The following is a 23,753-nucleotide window of genomic DNA, read 5'->3' on the forward strand; positions in this document are numbered from 1 at the left end:
GCATAACAAATATCTGTATATCCATGGCGGTACAATTTTGTATACCTCAATGGTATATAAAGGCATTGTACAGTTTATGGAGAAACAACAACTTGTGAGTGCCATTTGCCTACACAGGTTTCACCAACCAAAGGCACTAAAATGTATGCACATCTATTGTCTATATATTGTATCCATAAGTTTTACTATGGATCATTTGAACTTAATTTTTATTCTTCTCTGTTGTTGTTAAGCACCTCGAGGTTGTGTCAACGTGAGGCGCTATATAAATCCAGAATTATTTATTATTACTACTTTACATTGTGAACTATTTTACTATTAAGTCAAGTCTGTGTTGCACTACAGTACTATCAGATATTTGCAGCACTATATTAATATTCACTTTAATCTTTCAAAAATCTGATTTAAATCTATTCTTATACTTAATTCTTCAAAACATTTATTTTCATTTAATTTTGTTTTGCATTTGTAATTAAAGGTTAAGAACAATGTACCCACATTGGCTGGGTATCCACAAAAAAAGGAAAGAAACTAGCTTATCACTTGTCAAGCCAACAACAAATAATAGCTTACTTATAGCTACACTGGATTTTCTCATCACATGATTTTAATTGATGTTTATCCCTTTTTAGAAGAGATGTGTATCAGCCACAAAGACCAGAAATAATATATGATTGTCGATGCTTTGAATTGGACTTTTGTACTTCATGATAGGCCAATCAAACGCCATTTCATAATTAATCTGGATATACCAAAAACCCCCACATTCAACTAATCAACAGGTAGCAACAGGTACAATTTCACTTCTACATTTCAAATTCAAGGTAAGAACTTGTTATGTATTAACAAAAGATTAAAGCAAATATTAAATTGAAATATAAACCAACGAAAAAAGACTAATTTTTCGAGAAAGACAGTAAGACAAATTATGAATTAAAGCTAATTATTAATTTAGGCACCTGATTTTAAACAATATTTCCACCTCTGCTTAGACTTCAAAGACAATCTTTCAAATCGTGATTATCTGGTAAAATAGCAAATGCTGTATATTTTCATGAGACTCCCAAAACTTACGTGAGGGCTGAGACATCAAACTGGATATAGTCAGGGACCGACAGGCATGGAGAGATCTGATAATTTTTCCAAAAACTGTTTGATGCAAACTATTAAGTGGATTGGGATAGAGGAATGGTTTTGTCAGAGTTTGAGCAGATTTTGAAAAGCAAAAAGGGCTATAAAAAAGGTAATCTCTTTATTTTTCATAAAAGTTTTTTTTTGGAATTTGATATTTCTATTGATGAGTATGTGCATTTTAATTCCTCACAGGGCCATCCTACCACCAGACATTTTTCTGATTTGCTCATGTTATCTATTCATCGCTGCAAAACATATCACATAAATCTTTTTATTTTCAACAAATAGTGCCTATCTGGAACAATCTCCCTTGCAATTCGATCAGATTCTTCTTTTTCATCTTTCAAAAACAAAGTGTTTGAATTTTATAATACTAAATTGAAATCAAATTTTCTCCCTGATAATATCTGCACATGGGATTCGTTTTGTCACTACCCTGGCTGTTGTTAGATAATGAACATTTTCTATTCAAATTTTTTATTGTTTTTTGCAAATTGGACAAATCTTCGAGTATAATACACTATGTAAACTGTTTTGTCGCATAACAAATATCTGTATATCCATGGCGGTACAATTTTGTATACCGCAATGGTATAAAAGGCATTGTACAGTTTATGGAGAAACAACAACTTGTGCGTGCCATTTGCCTATACAGGTTTCACCAACCAAAGGCACTAAAATGTATGCACATCTATTGTCTATATATTGTATCCATAAGTTTTACTATGGATCATTTGAACTTAATTTTTATTCCTCTCTGTTGTTGTTAAGCACCTCGAGGTTGTGTCAACGTGAGGCGCTATATAAATCCAGAATTATTTATTTATTATTACTACTTTACATTGTGAACTATTTTACTATTAAGTCAAGTCTGTGTTGCACTACAGTACCATCAGATATTTGCAGCACTATATTAATATTCACTTTAATCTTTCAAAAATCTGATTTAAATCTGTTCTTATACTTAATTCTTCAAAACATTTATTTTCATTTAATTTTGTTTTGCATTTGTAATTAAAGGTTAAGAACAATGTACCCACATTGGCTGGGTATCCACAAAAAAGGAAAGAAAATAGCTTATCACTTGTCAAGCAAACAACAAATAATAGCTAACTTACAGCTACACTGGATTTTCTCATCACATGATTTTAATTGATGTTTATCCCTTTTTAGAAGAGATGTGTATCAGCCACAAAGACCAGAAATAATATATGATTGTCGATGCTTTGAATTGGACTTTTGTACTTCATGATAGGCCAATCAAACGCCATTTCATAATTAATCTGGACATACCAAAAACCCCCACATTCAACTAATCAACAGGTAGCAACAGGTACAATTTCACTTCTACATTTCAAATTCAAGGTAAGAACTTGTTATGTATTAACAAAAGATTAAAGCAAATATTAAATTGAAATATAAACCAACGAAAAAAGACTAATTTTTCGAGAAAGACAGTAAGACAAATTATGAATTAAAGCTAATTATTAATTTAGGCACCTGATTTTAAACAATATTTCCACCTCTGCTTAGACTTCAAAGACAATCTTTCAAATCGTGATTATCTGGTAAAATAGCAAATGCTGTATATTTTCATGAGACTCCCAAAACTTACGTGAGGGCTGAGACATCAAACTGGATATAGTCAGGGACCGACAGGCATGGAGAGATCTGATAATTTTTCCTCATCATATACGCACCTATGATCTACCAAGTCATGTGATAACTAGAACTAGAAATATATAATGGAAGCAACATCATTCTATTAAGATTACAATTACATTTTTTCTAACCTTGCCTAGATTAATAAGCAGGGGCGGATTTAGGGGGGGGCCGGCCCGGCCCCGGCCCCCACTTTTGGGAGGTAAAAAAAAGAAAAAAAAAGAAAAAAAGAAAGAAAAAGAAAAAAATGATAGCCCACAACGGCTCAAATGTTATTTTCAGGCGTCTAGAACACAAAAATTTCGCGGGGGCATGCCCCTGGACCCCCTAGGTCATTGTTGTCTCGATCGGCCCAAATTTCGGGCCCCCTTTCGGCCCCCCCTTTTGGACATCTCTGGATCCGCCCCTGATAAGCATTTATGATAACGCAATAACACACATTTTGACTGTAAATTTGTTATAGGTCCACATTTACATTGAAATTAAGAGGCATTTACTTTAGAATTATACAGATTCATTTTACACCAACAAAAATAAATGCCTCCCTCGAATAAATGTGTCCCTCGAATAAATGCCCCTTCAAAAACAGTTCTCAACAATAAATCCCCGGGGAGTTTATTCAAATAAATATTGTGTACTAAGCATATCTCTCATTTTTTAACAGATGTCTATATCTAAGGCATTACAATTTATTGATAAAAAAGATCTTGAGTGTGCCATCTGCCTCAGCAGGTTTCACCAACCAAAGACACTGAAATGCATGCACACCTATTGTCAACAGTGTATCAAGAAATGTGTGGAAGCCCATGGAAAGATTAAATGCCCAACATGTGGACAAGAACATGATCTAACAAAACAAGACTTAAACAAGCTTCCCTCTAATACATTGATAAGTGACCTTCTACATTACGTAGTGAAAACTGAGGATCAAAAACCAACTAAATGCTGTTTCTGTGACAACCAACCATCATACCACTGCTCCATATGTCAACTGTATCTGTGTGACGGCAACTGTATCAAACAACACAAGGCACTGCCTTCAACCAAGGACCATCCACTTTACACATTAGACATGAAGGAACAAGATGGCAGCTCGGAAAATGAAACCAAATGCCCAGCTGACAGAAACACCACACTGGAATTTTACTGCTCTACTTGCAACAAATCAGCATGCACAAAATGTAAACAGCAACACAAAGTGATTACAATGTCAACTGCTAGAGATCAGTTTAACAAAGATGTCACTGATGTTGTCAAGCAGGCGCATGAAATTGAAATTAAATTAACAGAAAAGCTACAATTCATTGCTAAATATAAATCAGAATTTGATTCACAATTCAAATTATGCAGAAAAGACATTGAAAATCATGAGAAGAATCTGATTAAGACAGTTCAAGAAAAAAGCAAAGAATTAGTATCAGATCTTGAAGAGATATACAGAGAAAGCAAAGAAGAGATTGATTACCAAATCGAAGATATTGATTCAAAGCTGACTGAAGTAAATAATCTGAAGGCATCCATCAATACAATGTTAATAAAAGCAACAATTAACAAACCAGAAGAACAAGATTCTCTTGGATCATACTGGGCAAATGTCAAAACGGTTAGAGATGACTTCCTTCAAGAAGATTTTAATAGTTCCTTTACCTTTAGTAAAAGTAGTGTTACACCAAATTTCATTCCATCTACATGCATCAAAGTGTTCACTAAAGAGGGCATTGGTAGAGTCTCAACTGTTAATAGAATGACATGTAAGGTTGCTAAAAGTTGTGAGGAAATTGCTATCTCAAAAGATAGAGTCTCAACTGTTAATAGAATGACATGTAAGTTTGCTAAAGGTCATGAAGAAATTGCTGTCACAAAAGGACAATCATTTGTAGTGAAAGTATCAGATTCAGAAGATAGTGATGCACATCAATTGGCTGCCACCCTGAAGAACTCATCAGATGAAGAATCAGCCACAAAGGTAGAATATCAGGTTGGTGGAGAGTACAAAATAAGAGATCAAGGCAATGTGAAAGGTGAATGGCAAACGGTCACTGGTGGCACTGCACACGCCAAAGGATCTCCTGTAAGTACTCAGGTGAAAACACTCAAAAAGATGGGACTTGTCAAAACCACTTGTAATATATCAAAGTATAAAGAACATAACAAAACACGGGAAGTGACAGATGTGTTGTTAGACAGAGATGGCTGCATACTTGTATCAAGCCTTAGTAAAGATATATTGAAATTCAACCAGCAAGGTTCATTTGTTGCTAAGATACAGGTGGCACAAGATGTGAAGGTCAATAGTATGTATCAATTGGGTGATGGTCATATTTTGTATAGTGATTTCTCCAAAAAATGTGTTGTAATGTGTGATGATCAATTTAAAGAAATTCGTCACTTATTTGGCAAAGGGGTATTGAAAGATCCATGTGGCTTAGCAGTAAACATGGAAAATAGTGCTCTTTATGTAGCAGACTTTAAAGCACATTGTGTGTTTAAATTTAATGTTGATGATGGAACACTGATGAGCAAATTAGGGTCAGAAGGTAACAAAGAAGGGCATTTACAGAAACCAACAGATGTCACTTTAACTAAGGAAAACTATGTAGTTGTTGCTGACTATGGTAATCACAGAATACAAATGTTTGATGCAAATGGTAATTGGATGAGAATCATTGCAGACTGTGGTAAGAAAAATGGTCAAATTTTGAGTCCTTGTGGTTTAACCATGGATATGAATGAAAATATAATCATATCAAGTAATAACAAATTACAATTATTTGATAAAAATGGTGTCTTCATAAAACGAATAGATCATGAAGATGATGGATTAAAGTTCCCATATGGAGTAACTATAATTCCTAAAAGCCCAAGAAAAGTAGTAGTAGCAAACCATGGAGCCAACAATGTTAAAATATTTTATTACTAATGACTTTGAAATTGATAGTACATTAGCTTTTTTGAGAGAATGTACAATGTGACTATGTTATACTGATGAAGTCCTTTTATAGAAGACATTCACTAGTAAGCTCTACCATTACATTTTGTTCATCTTTATCTTCACCTTCTTTTCACACCTGGTTCATACTCTTCTTAAAGGTTTGCAAATCAAATATTAAAATTGCATTTTGTTTCATATATAGTGGTATATATGAATAGAATATTATGTTGTATAGACAAGTTATATCACAAAGATATTATCTTAAGTAGAATTCATAATATGACAGTAGTCTTTATAGTGATTGTATTTAATGAAGACATGCAGTAGAGTAAAATAAGTCACTTGTATGACAAATACTGTGATATCCTAAAAAAAAAGACAAAAAATTCTGTATTATAGCTGAATTCTTGCATTTTCTTGATGTTTTTTTGTAAAAAGTTAAAAATTAAGTTGAAACAGTGATGGTTAAAAATAAAGAATAATAGAGATAGCAGATAAAAAGAATGAAATGTACAGAAAAAAAAGCTCTCACAACATACTTAAGTAGTCAGACTAATGCATATGCATGATGCAACTTTTGTAATAATAATATAAAATGTTAGATTTACATAGCACTAACAAGGCCTATATACTCTTCTCATGAGGTAAAAATAATAAGAGTTAAATTAATTGTGTTTGTTACAGTAGTTGGGACATGTTCAGTTGATAGTGAATACAAATTGGTATTAAAATGATTAACTGGTGACACAGCTACCACATGTGCAGGGGCGTACGGTGAAAAATATAAGGGGGGGTCGAAACGAAAGCGCAGGGGGAAAGCTGAACTCGGAGCAATTTAGCGAAGCTTTCAGAATTCGCGGGGTGCGTTATTTGTGAGTTAAGCGAGCATATTTAAAGGGCATTTTCTTTAAAAAGGGGGGTCGACCGCACCACGGTATGCCCCTGATGTTAATACTGTGGGGAAAATTTTAATTGCCCCACAAACAAACAAAACAAACAAATTAAAATTTGTTTAATGTTTTTGTACTTATTGTGGGAATTATTGGTACAATAATCAATTATGCATACAAGGATTGATTGCTTAATACAGTAATATTTATTTTCAACAACACTGAGGCATTAATATCATTTTATGTTGTTTAGTGTTATTTCATAGGTCTATATGCTAGAGACAGCAGATGTGTCAGTGGTGGCGCCAGCAGGGATAGGGGACATCTAGTCGGCTAACGCCTCCATTTGTGTATGACCAATTACGAAGGAAATTAAATGCATATTACAGAATTTTGCTAGCACTCACCAAATTTAAGTAATTTGTGTTTTCAAGTAGTGGAAAACAGCAGGTTTTAAAATGCACCTAAATTACCCATTGATTTAGATATTCACTAGATGTCATACAGAGAAAGGATAATACAGCTTGTTATTGTTTTATAATGTATTAAACTCACCCACGCATTCAATGAACATACCTTGTTGATAACAAATATTGACTGTATTATAACGGCATAATGAACAGTAACAAAACAATTTCCACGTAGTAAAGACCAAATTCCTTTTAACAGTATAGACTCGAGAATAGCCATAAATAAAACATAGCTCCATATAAAACATACTATTGGACCAGCTACACAAAGGAAGTAGATCATAAATTCGAATAACCAGTAGTAAAAAACAACTGTAGGTACCAAAATTTTCCCTTCTACCAGTCAATATTTGAATCAAGGTAAGAAATTAAATGTTCATAAAGTAAGATTTATAGTATATATAAACAGTAATAAATATACAGAGACAATTGTGGTTTTAGCCTCAGTACAGTATATCAAGTACAGTAGATAATAATAACCAATTAGGTTTCAGGTCAGGTTTTTAGTACACTATAGGAAATAGAAGCCAAAGAAGCCATTATTTCCTGAAAAGTTTGAAGGAAGTAATAGCTCCTAGGGCTTCCATTTCCTATAATGAACAAATTACTTGAATATAATTGCTTTATATGTCAGTTGTGACATCCATCACTTTTTTTATGACAATTTAATCAAACTGGCAGGTTGTAGAGAAGTTGCTGTATATTCATAAATTAAACTGCTGGTTACAGTTCAAATCAATGAAGCCATAGGAGTAAGACATGCGTGAACGAGCCCTTTAAACGCATTGTTCAAAATATTTCTATGCAAAATTTTTACTGCTGCCTGTGCAATGCCGTCTAAGAGAGGTACACAGGAGAAAAGCTCAGTTTCTGTCAACTTTGAAACTTTTGTGAAGGGATCGTTGGAATCGCTCATAAAAGGCCAAGAAGCCATTAAAGCTGATCTCAGTAAAGCTATTGAACACAACTCTGCCTGTATCGATGTTATACCAAAAACGACAATGAAAAAGGACATTTTGCTCAATTTAAAGCAGAAAAACGACTGTGTCTAACTTGCAAATCTCAACTGCCCAATTACGTTTAGAAATTCTACAGGTTGGAGCGATTCTCCCGATGCAATAACTTTTGAATAGTAGGAATTGACGAAAGTCTGATGGAGAACTGTAAGTTGATTATTCAGAAAATTATCTCTGAAAAGTTTAATCTCTTGTCCACCCCAATAATTTAGCATGTCTATCGTGATGGCAAAGGTGTGAACAGTAGACCCTGACACATGCTTGTGCGATTTCTCTCATACGTCACCAAAGTCAATGTTACGAAACAACGAAATGACGCTTTAAAGACCAAATCTACATACATAATAGATGATCTTACTAGCTGATCACACAGAAAAAAATAAATGGAAAGCCGCAGTTAAGAATTTGTATGATAATGGCACTAAACTTACCTTCACAGCAGGAAAATGGAGGAATTCAAATGGAATCCCATACGAATTTAAGAAGAGTTAAGGAAGTCATGATACGTCTAACATAAAAAAAACCAAAGATATTCTATATTGTACTGTTAAGCATTTTGCTTTTCATTCACTATATATAAACCTTTATTATATTAAATTTAGTATGCACTGTTCCTTATAGCTACTGCAACTCATTTATTTTGTAAAAAACAAAAAACATATGGTAAAGTATGTTTGTATATTTGTTTTTTCTTTTTTATATATACATTCCGTATACTTTCATGGTGTGTTCTGCTTGTAACAAGACTATAATATGTTTCTAGTGACTCAGTTGCTCACAAATCATGCATGGATGATTCAAGTTGGATTTCTCTTCTTCCAAACTACTGTTTAACAAATTTAATGTCTGAATGTTTGAATAAACATAAACAAACAAAACAGTCGCCTGTTGCTTAGTGATTAGTGTGTGTGCATTGCTGTGCGTATTAGAATGATTTGTTAGTAGTACATGCACTGACTGACACTCTTCGCACAGCTCTTCACAGCTCTTTGCAATGATGCCAGGTGTGATCCTTTTAATTTTATTTAGCTTAAGTATATAAAACTAATATATACAAGATAATTGTTGACATTGGTCAATGGTTAATCCGATAAATAAAATACACCAATATATTGAATTTTTTGTCATAAGTAAAAATACTTATTATTATGGTCAGTCCAGCCAATAGCTGGCTCTTCCAAAATGCCCTCTGAGAACATCTAAAAATTAGAAATTAAAAAAATTGAAACATTTATTGTCAAAATAGTATAAAAAATGGAGGGATCGCTGTTCTTAACCACATCAATGGTACATATAGTTGACATGGCTAGTCAATTTGAAAGCCTCAAGGGTCCCGACTGTACTCTTCAACCAGGGCCCCTCACAACCTAATTACACCACTGGCAGAGAGAGATTGTTAGGTTCGCTGTGTGCATTCTGCAACGAAATATTCCATGTACTGTAGTAAAATCACCCTCAGCTTTGAGCTTTTTGCACACGAGACACAAAAAATCTATATCAATACATAGAAGTATTATAATAAACTGGAGAAACAACTTGAATTCAGTTCTTTGACGATCATTCCATCTGTGCTGATAAGAATCTTTGGTCATGCGACACATAGTGGGTATCAATTTTGTATGAACATGCAGTGTGTGCGATGCTTGGTAATAGGAAAACATGTGGATTCCTTGGAGGGTTTGTGCTGTGTACATATTTGATGTTGAATAATGTTGGTTGGAATGCCGGTAACTATACCAAATTAATTGGAAATTTGAGACTCGGCGTTTTGCCACTGGTAGCTAATGCTCCAAAAGATAGCCCCCAAACATTGAGATCAGCAAAATTCTCCATAGTAATACTAATTTTTTTTTTTAGTTGCTGCTGTTACAACAAATATCTTTTATTTTCAACATGGAGATTCACAATGAACAGCTACTATGAGATTAAATACTATGTGATTTTATACTGAATTTATTTATGTTGTACAGATGCTGTTTATTGCTTTACTTAAAACAGAAGCTTATAATGAACAATCAAGATAATATTTATACAATGTTTAATTTCATTTTGATATGCTGCTGCATTTTTTCTAAATATGTTTATTGATCATTAAATCTACATTTGAAACAAACTTCTGCATTCTGTTCCAAACTGTATTTGCCTCGACGATCGTTCCATGTTTTCTTTCGGCAAAGGTATCATCGTCAGACAGTAGTGTTGGTTGCTCTGGTTTCTAATAGCATTGTACAGTTACCACTATGACGAGCAGCTCAAACACAAATCAACATAACATTATTTCTATCATTCAAAAGAAAAAAGTAAATAATTATTATTACTGAATTTAAAAATAATATATACCATTCCATATCTACATGAAGAAGTTAAAAAAAATGTTCATTTTATTAGGCCTGGTTGGGGTAGCTATCAACACATAAACTACATAATAAAATACACCAAATCTCTCTCCCCCTACCACTCCCCCCACCCCGCAATTAGGGGGCCTACTACTAGTATGAGTGAACTAGGCCACGCCCTACCTGGTAGGCCTAGTATAGCCCAGCCATACGTTATTAAAGTAAGTGACATCATTGACAGCGAAATCGGCAAAATTAATGTATTTTGAAGGAAAATAACAAAAATAGGCAAAATTAGGCACAGTTCACATCGACAAAGTAATTTAAAACAATGTCTATTCTGTCGAACAAGACAGGTTCCATTTGTGAGAACGAATGAGAAATCCAATAAATATCGTTTTAAACAAAAAATATTCTCTAGAAACAATAAAACATACCTTTTACGTTGAATGTACGTAAAAATTGACTGAATAATTAGGTTTAAATGCGGTTTTCAATAACTCTTTCAACAGTAAATTGCGCTTGCTATCAATGTTTTCATTACTAAGAAATGCATAAACTGAGATACTGTGCATGATGTAAAAAGATCAACAGTTTTATCTGTCTTTTTCCAGTTGATGCCCCAACAAATCTAGTTCTGTGCACGCTCGGGGGTTGGAATGATCGAACATCAATAGACAGTAATATCGCGTCAGAACTCTTTGTAGTATTGCCTTATCAGCAGATAATCAACAGTGTTGTTTCTCCAGTTTACTACCTCCATGATCGATATAATAGTGATCAGTCGGGGATGTGAAAATTCCATGCAAGTCACCACTAACTTATAATAAGAGTCAGTTTACCTCGTGAAAGATTCACAAGGGAGTAAACCAAGTACCAAGTACTAAGATCCAGAAACAAAGATGTGAGACACTACATGTAAAATAAAAGATAAACTATAATTTTAACAAATCAAACAATTTGACACAAACATTATTATTTATAAAACAATAAATAAAATATTACCTTCTGTATGTAAATCAATTATTTATACACTAATTGATTTTTGACAACACCATCTTGTTTAATTTAGATAATTTACAGAAAATTGAAATTTATTAAATTTATATATTATTAATATCATATCAAGTGTAATTAGGCCTTCAATAAACAAAAATATAAATATTCATTAAAAAAACTGTTCTTTAAAACTAGGAATTGAGGAAGCTGCAAAACTGTAATTAAAATCACTGTAAAAATACATAATTTATTAATTTGTTCCCAAGAAAATCTTAAACAATAAATTTATAAAATATTTGTAAAAAAAAATAAAGATTATTATTATTATCATTATTATAGACCAGTCTACCTTTTTTTGATTGGTCAGAATTTAAGGTTTTTGTTTTGATTTTTGATTTCTTGTAGTTTTATTGTCACTCTATTAATTCTTGATGGTGTTCTAATAAAAAACAAAATGCAGCATCAATTATGGCCTCAGCTTTTTCATTCTTCGGAGTCACCAAAATTATATTGTATTTGTGAATAATTAGTGAATTCTTTGGTATTTGTAAGACAAAAGATGATTAATTAATGAATGGTTGACTTTATCAAAAGTAAGATGTGTTACCGTTTTCAGGAAAAGCATAATATAACTATGTTGTCTAATAACAGGTATCTCTATCCATGGAGGTATAGTTTTGTACCTCATTAGTATATCCAAGGCATTATCAGTTTATGGATAAAAAAACAGATCTAATGTGTGCCATCTGTCTACAGGTTTCACCAACCAAAGACACTGAAGCACACCTATTATCTTTAGTGTATCCATTTTAAGTAAAGTTTTACTACTGTAGATAGTAAAATATTTTACTAGTAAGTCGTCAAGTCCATGTTGCACCGCAACATAAATACAAGAAGCAAATCTAAAAACACTTTGGTCTTGCCAAAATGGAAAACTTTTAAAGTATTGTTCTGTCAAACTTTGAAATAACCTACAGGTACACTACCATCAATTATTTGCAGCACTATCCATTCACTTTACTTATCTACAATAATTTGACTCAAATCTACTCTTACACTTAATCAAGAACAATGTTCCCACGTTGACTAGGTATTCACAAAAAACAGAAATGTCTATAACTAGCTTATCACTTGTCAAGCCAAACATAATAACTAACTTTACAGCTACACTGTTCATTCCCATCACATGAATTTAATTGATGTTTATCCCATTTTGGAGATGTATATTAGCTACAAAGACCAGAAATAATATGATTGGGGATGCTTTGAATTGGAATTTTGTACCCCATGATATATAATTACATATAAATATACACCTTGCCGTGAGAAACCGTTTTGGAGTTACTCGCACAGATGGCCATGTGAATAACCGTTTTGGAGTTATTCGCACAGCCTGCCATACAAATACCCGTTTTGGAGTTATTCAAAAGGGCCGGTCATGCGAATAACCGTTTTGGAGTCACTTGCACGGCAGGCCATGCGAATAACCATTTTTTTTATTATACCCTTGGGACACACGGCCTGCTGTGCAAATAACTGTTTTGGGGGCATTTGTTTGTAATACTGTACTATAGGTGTTTGTTGAGGCAACATAACAGTCCAATTCTTCGTTATCATATACTCCCCAACAATCTACCATGTCATGGACAACAAGAACTAAAAATATATAATTGAAGGAACGTCATACTCAACATATTCTAGCCTTGGTATAATTATATTTTTTCTAACCTTGCGAGACCAATAAGCCTAGTTGATCACACGCAATAACAGAATTTGGCAGTCAAAATGTGTTATAGTTCCACATTTACTGTGAAATTAAGGGGCATTTATTTGAGTATATACAGATTCATTTTACACAAAAAAAAACAAAAAAAAAACACACCTCCCTCAAATAAATTCCGCCCATTCACAAACCCTTCTCAAATATAAACCCCCAGGCATTCATTCAAATAAATATGGTATGCTAAATATATCTCTCATTTTTTTAACAGATGTCTGCATCCAAGGCATTACAACTTATGGATAAAAAAGATCTTGAATGTGCCATCTGCCTCGGCAGGTTTCAACAACCAAAGACATTGAAATGCATGCACACCTATTGTCTACAGTGTATTAAGAAATGGGTGGAAGCTCATGGAAAGATTAAATGTCCAACATGTGGACAAGAACATGATCTAACAAAGGAAGACATCAAGCAACTTCCTTCTAATACAAGTGAACATCTACGGTATGTAGTGAAAACTGAGGATCAAAAACCTGCTAAATGCTCTTTCTGTGACAACCAACCAGCATACCACTGCTCAACATGTCAGCTGTATCTATGTGGAGCTCAATGTGTCAAACAACACAAAGCACTACGTTTAACTAAGGATCATCCACTTTACACACTAGACATGAAGAAAGAAGATGGCAGCTCAGATATAGAAACCAAATGCCTGGCTAACAAAAACACCACACTGGAATTTTATTGCTCCACTTGCAACAAATCAGCATGCACAATATGTAAACAGCAACACAGAGTGATTACAATGTCAACGGCTAGAGATCAGTTTAACAAAGATGCCACTGATGTTGTCAAGTTAGCATATGAACTTGAAAATAAATTAACACAAAAGCTCCAATCCATTGCTAAATATAAATCAGAATTTGATTCACAATTCAAATTATGCAGAAAAGACATTGAAAATCATGAGAAGAATCTGATCAAGACGGTTCAAGAGAAAAGCAAGGAATTAGTATCAGATCTTGAAGAGGTTTACAAAGAAAGCAAAGAAGAAATTCATTGTCAAATCAAAGATATTGATTCGAAGCTGACTGAAGTACATAATCTGAAGAAATCAATCAATACAATGATAATAAAAGCAATGATTAACAAACCAGAAGAACAGGAATCTCTTGGATCATATTGGGCAACTGTCAACACTGTCAGAAATGACTTCCTTGGAGATTTTAATAGTTCCTTTATTAGTAAAAGTAGTGTCAAACCAAATTTCATTCCATCTGCACACATCAAAGGATTGCAAAAAGAGGGCATTGGTAGAGTCTCAACTGTTGATAGCATGACATGCAAGGTTACTAAAAGTAGTGAGGGAATTGCTATTACAAAAGGACAACCACTTGTAGTGGAAGTATCAGGTCCTGAAGAGAGTGATGCAAATCTATTGGCTGCCGCCCTGAAGAACACATCATGTGAAGAATCAGCCACAAAGGTAGAAAATCAGGGTGATGGAGAGTACAAATTAACAGGTCGATGCAATGTGGAATATCAAACAGTCACTGGTGGCACTCAGGCGAAAACACTCAAAAAGATGGGACTTGTAAAAACCACTTGTAATATATCAAGGTATAAGGAACATAACAAAACACGGGAAGTGACAGATGTATTGTTAGATAGAGATGGCTGCATACTTGTATCAAGCTTTAGTAAAGATATATTGAAATTCAACCAGTCAGGTAAATTTGTTGCTAGGATACAGGTGCCACAAAATGTGATGGTCAATAGTATGTATCAATTGGGTGATGGTCATATGTTATATAGTGATTTCTTAGGGAAATGTGTTGTAATGTGTGATGATCAATTTCAAGAAATTCATCACTTATTTGGCAAAGGGCTATTGAAAGATCCATGTGGCTTAGCAGTAAACATGGAAAATAGTGCTCTTTATGTAGCAGATTATAAAGCACATTGTGTACTTAAATTCAATATTGAAAACGGTAAACTGATGAGCAAAATAGGTTCAGAGAATAGCAAAGAAGGTAATTTACGGAATCCAACAGATGTCACTTTAACTAAGGAAAACTATGTAATTGTTGCTGACTTTGGAAATAACAGAGTGCAAATGTTTGATGCAAATGGGAAATGGATGAAAACCATTATAGGCCATGGTAAAAAAAATGGTAAAGTTTTTAGTCCTTGTGGTCTAACCATGGATAAGTCTGAAAATATAGTAGTATCAAGTTCTAACAAATTACAGTTATTTGATAAAAATGGTGTCTTCATAAAACGAATAGATCATGAAGATGATGAAATAAAGATCCCATATGGAGTAACTATAATTCCTGGGAGCCCAAGCAGAGTAGTAGTAGCAAACCACGGAGCCAACAATGTTAAAACATTTTATTACTAGCTTTGAAATTTATATTACATTAGCTTTTTTGAGCTCTTGTACTGTGCAATGTAACTACAGTATGTTACACCGAAGGAGTCCTTAAAAAAAAAAAAAAACAGTTGCTTAAAATGTTCCCAATATCTTTATTCTTGCCATTCCTTCTCCTTAAAGATGTATTGTCTCCTGAAAATGACAAAACAAATCATAAAAAAATAATTTTGAAATTAATTTGCCCATGTTAGTAATATAGACATTATCAAAAATAGAAATTATTGAATTTCAAAAATGTGTACCCTGATTTTTGTAGGATAGTGATAAACATAATAAAAACACTTCAAGTGACTGTAAAGTTACGTTTAAACATTATTTATATATACTATGTTCAATTTAAACATTAAATGTTTATGTTACTTCAAAATGAGAAAGTCAATTTGAAAAAGATTTATTTTATTTTTGGTAATTTTCATGGGATAATACATCTTTAACAGCTTTGGTTCAATTGATTAATCTCCTATTTCCAAATATGCCGCTTATTTTTTTTGTGTAATAGTTGTAATAGTTCTATTCCTCGTTATAAGCAACACAATTTATCACACTTGTTCACTTTATTTTAAAACAAATAGGATTGCATCAATTCACTGAAGACGGCAACTGTACTTTCAAAACTATGCCTTAAAGTCATTGAGGTTTTAAAAAAACATATATATCAGTGTTCGTACACATTTTTGGCAAAAAAAAATCAAGAACGTTTTAAGGACTTTCCAAGGACATAGATCTGATTTTTCAAGGACATTTTACATTGTAAAAAACAATGCTGGCTTTTTGTGATTTCAACCTATACAATACCTACCAGATACACTGCGGTACCACAAAGCGTATAAAAATGGTATGTGCATGTCAAAAGGCACTGACAACAAAAGTCATTCCCACGACGTACTGCAGTACCACAAAGGCTATTGGTCACATGCCTAAAAAGGCCTAGAAAACGTCAGTTGCGTCAACTCTAGGTGCTGCTGTATAAAATTTGGGACTCGATAACAAATATTCTCTATCTACATTGGCTGGCTATCCTATCTATCTTCAGTGTTCCCACGTCTGAACACGCCTAGTGTTAGATAAAGTGAAAGTTACGCCTTCCATTGAAAGTACATTCTTGCCTTAATCCTTAAAAATTGATTAGAATCAACCTGATAAAATACAGAACTCAAAGCAAGTTTCTACAACGGGTGTCTCTTTTCAGTAGACGTTTAATTTGGATTTAGACGTCATTAGATTCATAAGTGTAAATCACCAATGCATAGCCTCACTCATTCTTTAGACTTAAGAAACTTCACAAAACATGTAGCTAATATAATTATGGGGGAAATATGTAAAGAATAAAATTTAACCATATAAGACTATAAGAAATGATAATAGATTTTAGGAAAAATATGTAATAATGTTGAGAATGTAATCATTAAAAAACCAGAAATTGCTGTGGTCACAGAATATAAATACATAGGTTGCCTTTTTAATAATAAACTTAACAAAGGGGATTCTGCATAAAATGAAATACAGTATATGTACGATAAAACTATATTAAAGAATATTCTATAACTCTGTGATTATGAGTGTTATGATGTATTGCATTGTTTGTATCTTTGGAAATATGACCCAGAAAGACAAAATGCGCATAGAGAATAAACAAAAGAGCAAATTCAAGTATTCATGATAATATGATGAATCTGGATTTCACTTTTAATGAAATTATTAAAAAGTTAAAGATATAATGAAAGATAATACACATCCACTACGAAAACTAAGAGGTTTAGACAGTCTTTTGTACCTAATTCTATCCATATCATGTCATTTGTAATGGTCGTTAGAGTTTTATGGTCAATACTTTTTTTTGGGGGTGGGGAGGGGTAACATTTATGGCCTAACCTGTGAATTTAAAAGCTCATCAACATTTTTTGGTAGCAATGTGTAGCATATATGTTTCTTAATCATATGCAGTTTAAATAAAACTAAATCTGACAATTATTAATGTCACTAGAGGTCAAATGATCATTGACCTTTTTCTAAAATGCAAATTTTTGCATAAAATACCAATAAACTTCAGTGTCCTATCTCTAATTTTGGATTTATTTGATACAAATTGTGTTTTTCTACAAGTATATGGAATACAAAAATTGATGTTAACAAGAAAAAAAATGAAAATGCATAATGTACTATTGTACATTGTTTATGATCCTAGAAATTTGTAATCAGCAACAGTTTTTGGGGTAGGGGTAACATCTATGCTCATAATATTCAATGGATTTGGTATCAACATTTAGCCTATAGATTGGTCAGCCATTCAAAAAGTTTTGAAATAGGCAGAAATTGACGTAACTAGAGGTCAAAAGTCATTGACCTCCACAGAAAAGTCGTAAATTTATTCCCAATTCATTCACAAATGCTTAAAAATATATAGTGGTCAGTAGATTTGATACCAATTAGTATTTTCTATTATAAATATTCATATGGAGTATAAAAAATGTATAAATTGATTAAATGTACTACTGTCATTGTTGATTATTTTTGTAATCAATGGTGATGTTTGGGGCAAGGGTTAATATTTAGGTTCATAACTCATGATTTATTGGATGGATTTGCATGATGTTGGTATTAACATGTAGCCTGTAGATTTTTCAGCCATTGAAATTGAAAATGTGTGCAGAAATTGACGTATCTAAAAGTTAAAAGGTCATTGACCTCTGTAGAAAGACGCAAAACAAACCTAAAGTCGAATGTATGTCCTGGTCCCCGACCCTTTTATGTTCACTTGGATAGGCTTATCTTAATAAGACTTCTACGAATGGATACTTTATTTAAAGCAAGAAACCAAGTTGTCTTTATCCAGTTCCACACGTAATATATTGTCATAAAGTATATCTGCCATGATTTTGGGAAGAAATTGAATTTTTCTAGAGGTCAACAGAGTTATGAGCAGAAAGTTACCCCCTACCTCAAAAACTGTTGTTGATTACAAGTTTCTAGGATCATAAACAATGTACAATAGTACATAATGCATTTTAATTTTTTTCTCATTAACATATTTTTTGTATTTCATATGTCAATAATTATATACAAGAATTATATACACAATTTGTATCAAATACATCCAAAATTAGAGATATGATACTATTTTAACCGGGTCTTAACTATTAACAATTTATGTTTGATCGCTGGATCTGTTTAATTAAAACTTTATGATTACACTTTATGAGCTTATTACTGTCGCACTATGCAACTATGGGTGATCTGATGTCATCACAACCGAGCACATGTTTGTGCACGACCCAAAAAAAAAACTGGACGGAAGATTTTATTAGGCGCGGCCTGTTTACAACAATCGACCAGCATTTTGCATCGTGACAATGAAGAATGTGTGAATAAATTTCATACATTGTTAATACAAAGTCAATTCAAAAATGTAAAATTGAAAATTCTGCGTTCAACGCCTTTTCAAGCACTAACGTCAATTTCAAGAACCTTTCAAGGGCCTTGAAATTGATTCTCAAATTCAAATACTTTCTAATGACCATACAAACTCTGATATCTACTATACTGTATGCTATGAAATACTATTTCTTTCATGTTTGTTCATTGACCGATATTATTAATACAGTAAGATTCAAGATTTGTCTGTTTTCACAAGTTTGTTAAAAGTTGAAGGGCATTTACTGTAATTCATTTATTTTATAAATTATTTGAAAATATATTGATGCTTTTACTGCTAATATTCAAAAAAGGCAATGGTGAGGAAGATGCTAAAGTTTCAGCTCCTAATGGTACAGCCATTGATGGAAACAGTAGAATCAAGTAATCATAAACTACAATTATTTTATAAAAATGGTTTCTTCGTTAAACAAATAGATCATGACCACGATGGTTTAGAAATTCCATCGGAGATTGCTGTCATCTCTTAAAGACCACAGAGAGATTAGTCGAGACTTTTTTATTCTTTAGCGAAACCTGCTGAACGCAAATATTGATGATTTTGAATAAAATAAAAGTTTTATTTTTGGCCAATTAGCCAAAAAATTTCAGAAAAAAAAAGTTTTTCTTTATTTTTATTAAGCGCTCCACTGCCTTGAAATCTCCAGAGATATGTATATTTCTTCCTAATTATAAAGTAAATAACAGCTTTTGAGATTAACAATATAGAATTTATTCTCTAGCTTTCGTCCACACAGTGGACTTCATAATATAGAATTTATTCTCTAGATTTCGTCCACACAGTGGACTTCATAAGTGTCCTGATGAAGTCCACTGTGTGGACGAAAGCTAGAGAATAAATTCTATATTGTTAGTCTCAAAAATGCTGCTGTTATTTACTTTATATTGTTCTATAATGTACAGACTAAACGTGGCTATACTTTTTATTCATCATGTTTCCTAATTATATAAATTTGAAACATTTAACCATCCCATTTTACATTCACTTATAAAATTTTACTTTTATTTTCTCCTCCATCTGGTGTTTTTGGCAAAACTATTTGTTAAATAAGAAAACAAAATTGCCCTCCTGATGATCTTATTAAGTATGTGAAACAAGGAATAAAAAAAGTCTTGCCTTACGATTATTGAATGTCATTCAAATGCACAAATAAGCTCTACCATTAACTATTTTTTATCTTCCTCTTCATCTTCCTTTCATACTCTGTAAACACTCTTTCTTATATATTTTTGATATGTATTTACACTTTTTTACAAATATTTAGAAAAATATGGATTAATAATATAACAATTAGTAGTAATAAAAATAGATTAAATATTTACGCAATGTACATCTATAATATCAGCTGTAATATAAACAGAAAACTACAACATTTAAAGGAGTTTTACAATGCAAATTAAATATAAAAATTGCACTTTGTTTTATATATAATGAAAGCTAGAATAGAATGGTATGGTGTAAAAACAGGTTTATATCACAAAGACAAGTAAATAAAAGTCTTAATAGCAGTCTAAAATAGTGATTGCAAAAAGATAGATACACGTCTATTCTCCCAATTGAAACATTTTTACTGGTGAGTGGGGTTTAATGACTTGAAAAAACAACACATAGTCATAGCCTAGGTGTAGACCGGAATGAAGGCCAGCCTAACTACCTATGCCTAATCAGTGATTTTATTATTTTACAATCTCAAAATTTTTACTGGTTGGGCAATTATTTTATTACCGGTAAAATTGACGGCTAAAACGGCTTCAGAAGAACACTGAGATATAGTAGAGTGAAAACACTTCACTTGTATGACACGGTAATATGAACTATGTAAATACAGTAGAACCACTTCTTTGGGACACCTCTATTAAGGGAACACCCTTTTAAGGTGACACTTTTCAGCAACTAAACAGGGGAAAGTATATCTTTCAACAATATGCCCAACCCCTATTCAGGGGACACCCCTAAAAGGGGACACGTTTTTGTTCACGAAGGTGTCCCTATAATAGGAATTCTAAGTATATAATGGACAAAAATTGTGTTATATAAGTAATAGTTTAAATGCTCTTTCAATAAGAATTAATATAGATCTTTTGTAAATGTTCTTATTATATTAACATCAATCAATTATAAAATTAATTTAAAAAAATAAAAATTAAAAATTAAAAAATAAATAAATAAAATTTTAAAAAATAAAATAATAAAATAATTATTATTTTTAAAAATAAAATTAACATTGTGGTCGTTTTAGTATTCTTTGGAGTACAGCTCTATTCATGGGCAGTGGCTGCTCTAGGATATATTTTCTGGGGAGGGGGGCTAAGCTGTCCAACTTGAGATCCTTAGCCCAAGCTGGGGGCAGGGGTTGAAAGAGGGTTCCCTCTCCCAAATGAGATTTTTTTAAAGAATAGAAACCCTAGACTATGACAGACGTGTTGGCTTTGTGTGGGCCTATTTATGTATTTTTTATGGTCTGACTGCCCGATAAGCTCTGTCCGACGGGGGAGGGGGGGAAGAATTAAGGCCCCTGGCGTCGCCACTATTTATGGGTTCAAATTCTGTGAAATTTTAATAATAACTACACTGAACTTAGATGGTGTCTGGGTGTTGTTTATAATAGTAATGATTTTATATGGGGGTAGACATACAAAATTTTTACGACTTTGATACAGATATATCAAATAAAATATAGATATAAAACTTTCAAATTCAATATTATAGTACTATATAATAAAAATTAAAAGCACAATAAAAACAGTCATAAAACAGGAATACATATGGGAACAATCAAATCGATATAAAAACTTAAATAACAAAACTAATAACAAAAATTTGTTTGACAGCGTTTTTTATTTAGAAACTTGTCTATGAGTCAGTGGGGAAATTTCCCACTATCAAAGGAGTGCCAAATTTTCAGCGAGTGCAGTCACCTAGTTTCTAGTACGTTTAACCTTCCAGGTATTTCAAATTTTATTAATTTTAAATTCAGTTCTATAGTAGGAATGCTATGCATATATTCTTTTATCATTGATGGAAGTTTGTGCTATCTGGGGTCAGGCCATAATATCTGCAAAAACAGGCTTAAGCCTGTGTCTATGGCCCATCACAGGCTGGTAATGTGATAAAAATTAATTTTCGAAAAACTCACAGGCTTTTTGCAAATATAGCTTCTTCGGGAGCTGTACAATTTCTATGATTTATTACAATATAAAATAATTCCACAAAATATGGTGTATGGAACATTATATAACTATAAATTGTGAGCTGTCGTGACAAAATGAGTCTTGTAGTATGAAAAACGAAGAAATGAGTTATTGATATATTTAGGTAGATGACAATATAAGCTGTATTTTGGTCTTTGAATTATGTTCCTAGGTTGAGTAAAACCAGAGTAAGATCGTTTTAAAGTTCAGATGTCTAAAAACGTAATTAAGAGAAAATCAACTCGAAAGTTGAACAACGGATAAATTTTGTGTTATTTTTCCTACCAATATTTTCAGGAATCGGTAGACATCTTGAAATGATGACAAACTACCCAAGTCAGGGGTAAATAACCAACAGAAATAAGATAAGCTTTGAGGCTAAATTCTAATTGTCCTCATATGAGGACAATTAGAATTTAGCCTCAAAGCTTAATTTAGCCTTAAAGCTTATGTTTAATATCTGAAAATTCCTAACTGTATAACGGATGGTTGTATCACATGTACTCTTTTTCTGGAAAAATCTCTCAAAAGACTATTCTAACAACTATATGGTTGATAAAAAAAAAAAAAAAAAAGTTTTTTGACCTCAAGGGGGTCCTGACTCCCCCCACCTTGGAAAAAGAAAAAAAAAAGAAAATTCTCTGTGTACCGGTACACACATAGGCCTATTTACTGTAATAAGAATGAGAAAAAAATTACCTGACCGTTTACAAAAGGGGAAAACCTTGAATTTTGATTGAAAGACACTTCAGAAGTCGGGAAAACTCATTTCTCGCCAGCTAAGAACCAGAATTTTCCCGGGGAGGACCCCGACCCCTGTTTTATTTGGTGTTCATCCATTTATTGAAAAAAGAACATGTATGCAGCGACTCAATTTTTGTTATGTACTGTACATACACACATAGTAGGGCTACTAGTATTTACAGTAATAAGAATGAAAAGTTTACCTGACCGTTTTCAAGCGGAGAATAAACCTTAAAATTTAAACAACTTAAAAGTCATTAAATGACACCTCGGGAAAGCTCATTTCCTGCCATCTAGTGATCAAATTTTTCCCTCCTTCCTCTTTGGGGTTATCCATTCATGGAAAAAAGAATATGTAAGCAACTAAATTTTTTAAAAGTATGTATACACACATAAACAGGCTATATATATATAGAAATAAGAATGAGAAATTTTACCTGACCATTTTCCAGAGGGGGAAAACCTCGAATTTTGAAGAACTTAAAAGTCATTAAAAGACACCTCAAATGTCTGGGAAGCTCATTTCCCGCCATCTAAGAATCAAAATTTTCACAGGGGAGGACCCCCCGAACCACCCCCACTTTTTTTGGCGTTTTTATGGAAAAAAGTCTGATCACCCCCTAAATGTGAACCTAGATCCGCCCCTGCCTTAGGGAACTCAACTCGGAACTTTTGCTACTGTGGAACAGTGGCGTATCTAGGCGGTGCGCAGGGGGAGCCCCAGTGATGGCGCCAGAGGGGGCTGGGGGCTATATCCCCCCGTTGGGGAAGCATAGTGCCAATCCC

At 32.9% G+C, this 23,753-nt stretch overlaps 3 protein-coding genes and 1 long non-coding RNA gene across 4 annotated transcripts in view; all 4 read left to right on the forward strand.

Moving 5' to 3' along the window:
- Positions 1-1,142: 1,142 nt before the first annotated feature.
- On the forward strand, positions 1,143-5,751 carry LOC117120590 (tripartite motif-containing protein 3-like). Its single transcript, XM_033265621.1, has 3 exons — positions 1,143-1,243; positions 2,308-2,499; positions 3,461-5,751. The coding sequence occupies exon 3, from the start codon at positions 3,461-3,463 to the stop codon at positions 5,714-5,716; it is 2,256 nt and encodes a 751-aa protein (XP_033121512.1). The 5' UTR covers positions 1,143-1,243; positions 2,308-2,499; the 3' UTR covers positions 5,717-5,751.
- Positions 5,752-6,658: 907 nt separating this feature from the next.
- On the forward strand, positions 6,659-8,984 carry LOC117120593. The gene is made up of 2 exons (XR_004447387.1): positions 6,659-7,448; positions 7,770-8,984. It is a non-coding gene; the product is annotated as an uncharacterized LOC117120593 (long non-coding RNA).
- Positions 8,985-13,231: 4,247 nt separating this feature from the next.
- Positions 13,232-17,126, forward strand: LOC117120607 (tripartite motif-containing protein 2-like). Its single transcript, XM_033265640.1, has one exon. It carries the CDS (start codon positions 13,431-13,433, stop codon positions 15,564-15,566), a length of 2,136 nt encoding a protein of 711 aa, XP_033121531.1. The 5' UTR covers positions 13,232-13,430; the 3' UTR covers positions 15,567-17,126.
- Positions 17,127-21,898: 4,772 nt separating this feature from the next.
- LOC117120572 (E3 ubiquitin-protein ligase TRIM71-like) overlaps positions 21,899-23,753 on the forward strand; it is a 4,593-nt gene continuing 2,738 nt past the window's right edge. Inside the window, exon 1 of the mRNA XM_033265597.1 lies at positions 21,899-21,978. The gene's annotated coding sequence lies outside the window, so the exon portion shown is untranslated. The remainder of the gene's footprint in view (positions 21,979-23,753) is intronic.

Source organism: Anneissia japonica, unplaced genomic scaffold, assembly GCF_011630105.1.
Source record: "Anneissia japonica isolate Jap-2015-1 unplaced genomic scaffold, ASM1163010v1 scaffold3474_len973312_cov172, whole genome shotgun sequence".
NCBI lineage: Eukaryota > Metazoa > Echinodermata > Crinoidea > Comatulida > Comatulidae > Anneissia > Anneissia japonica.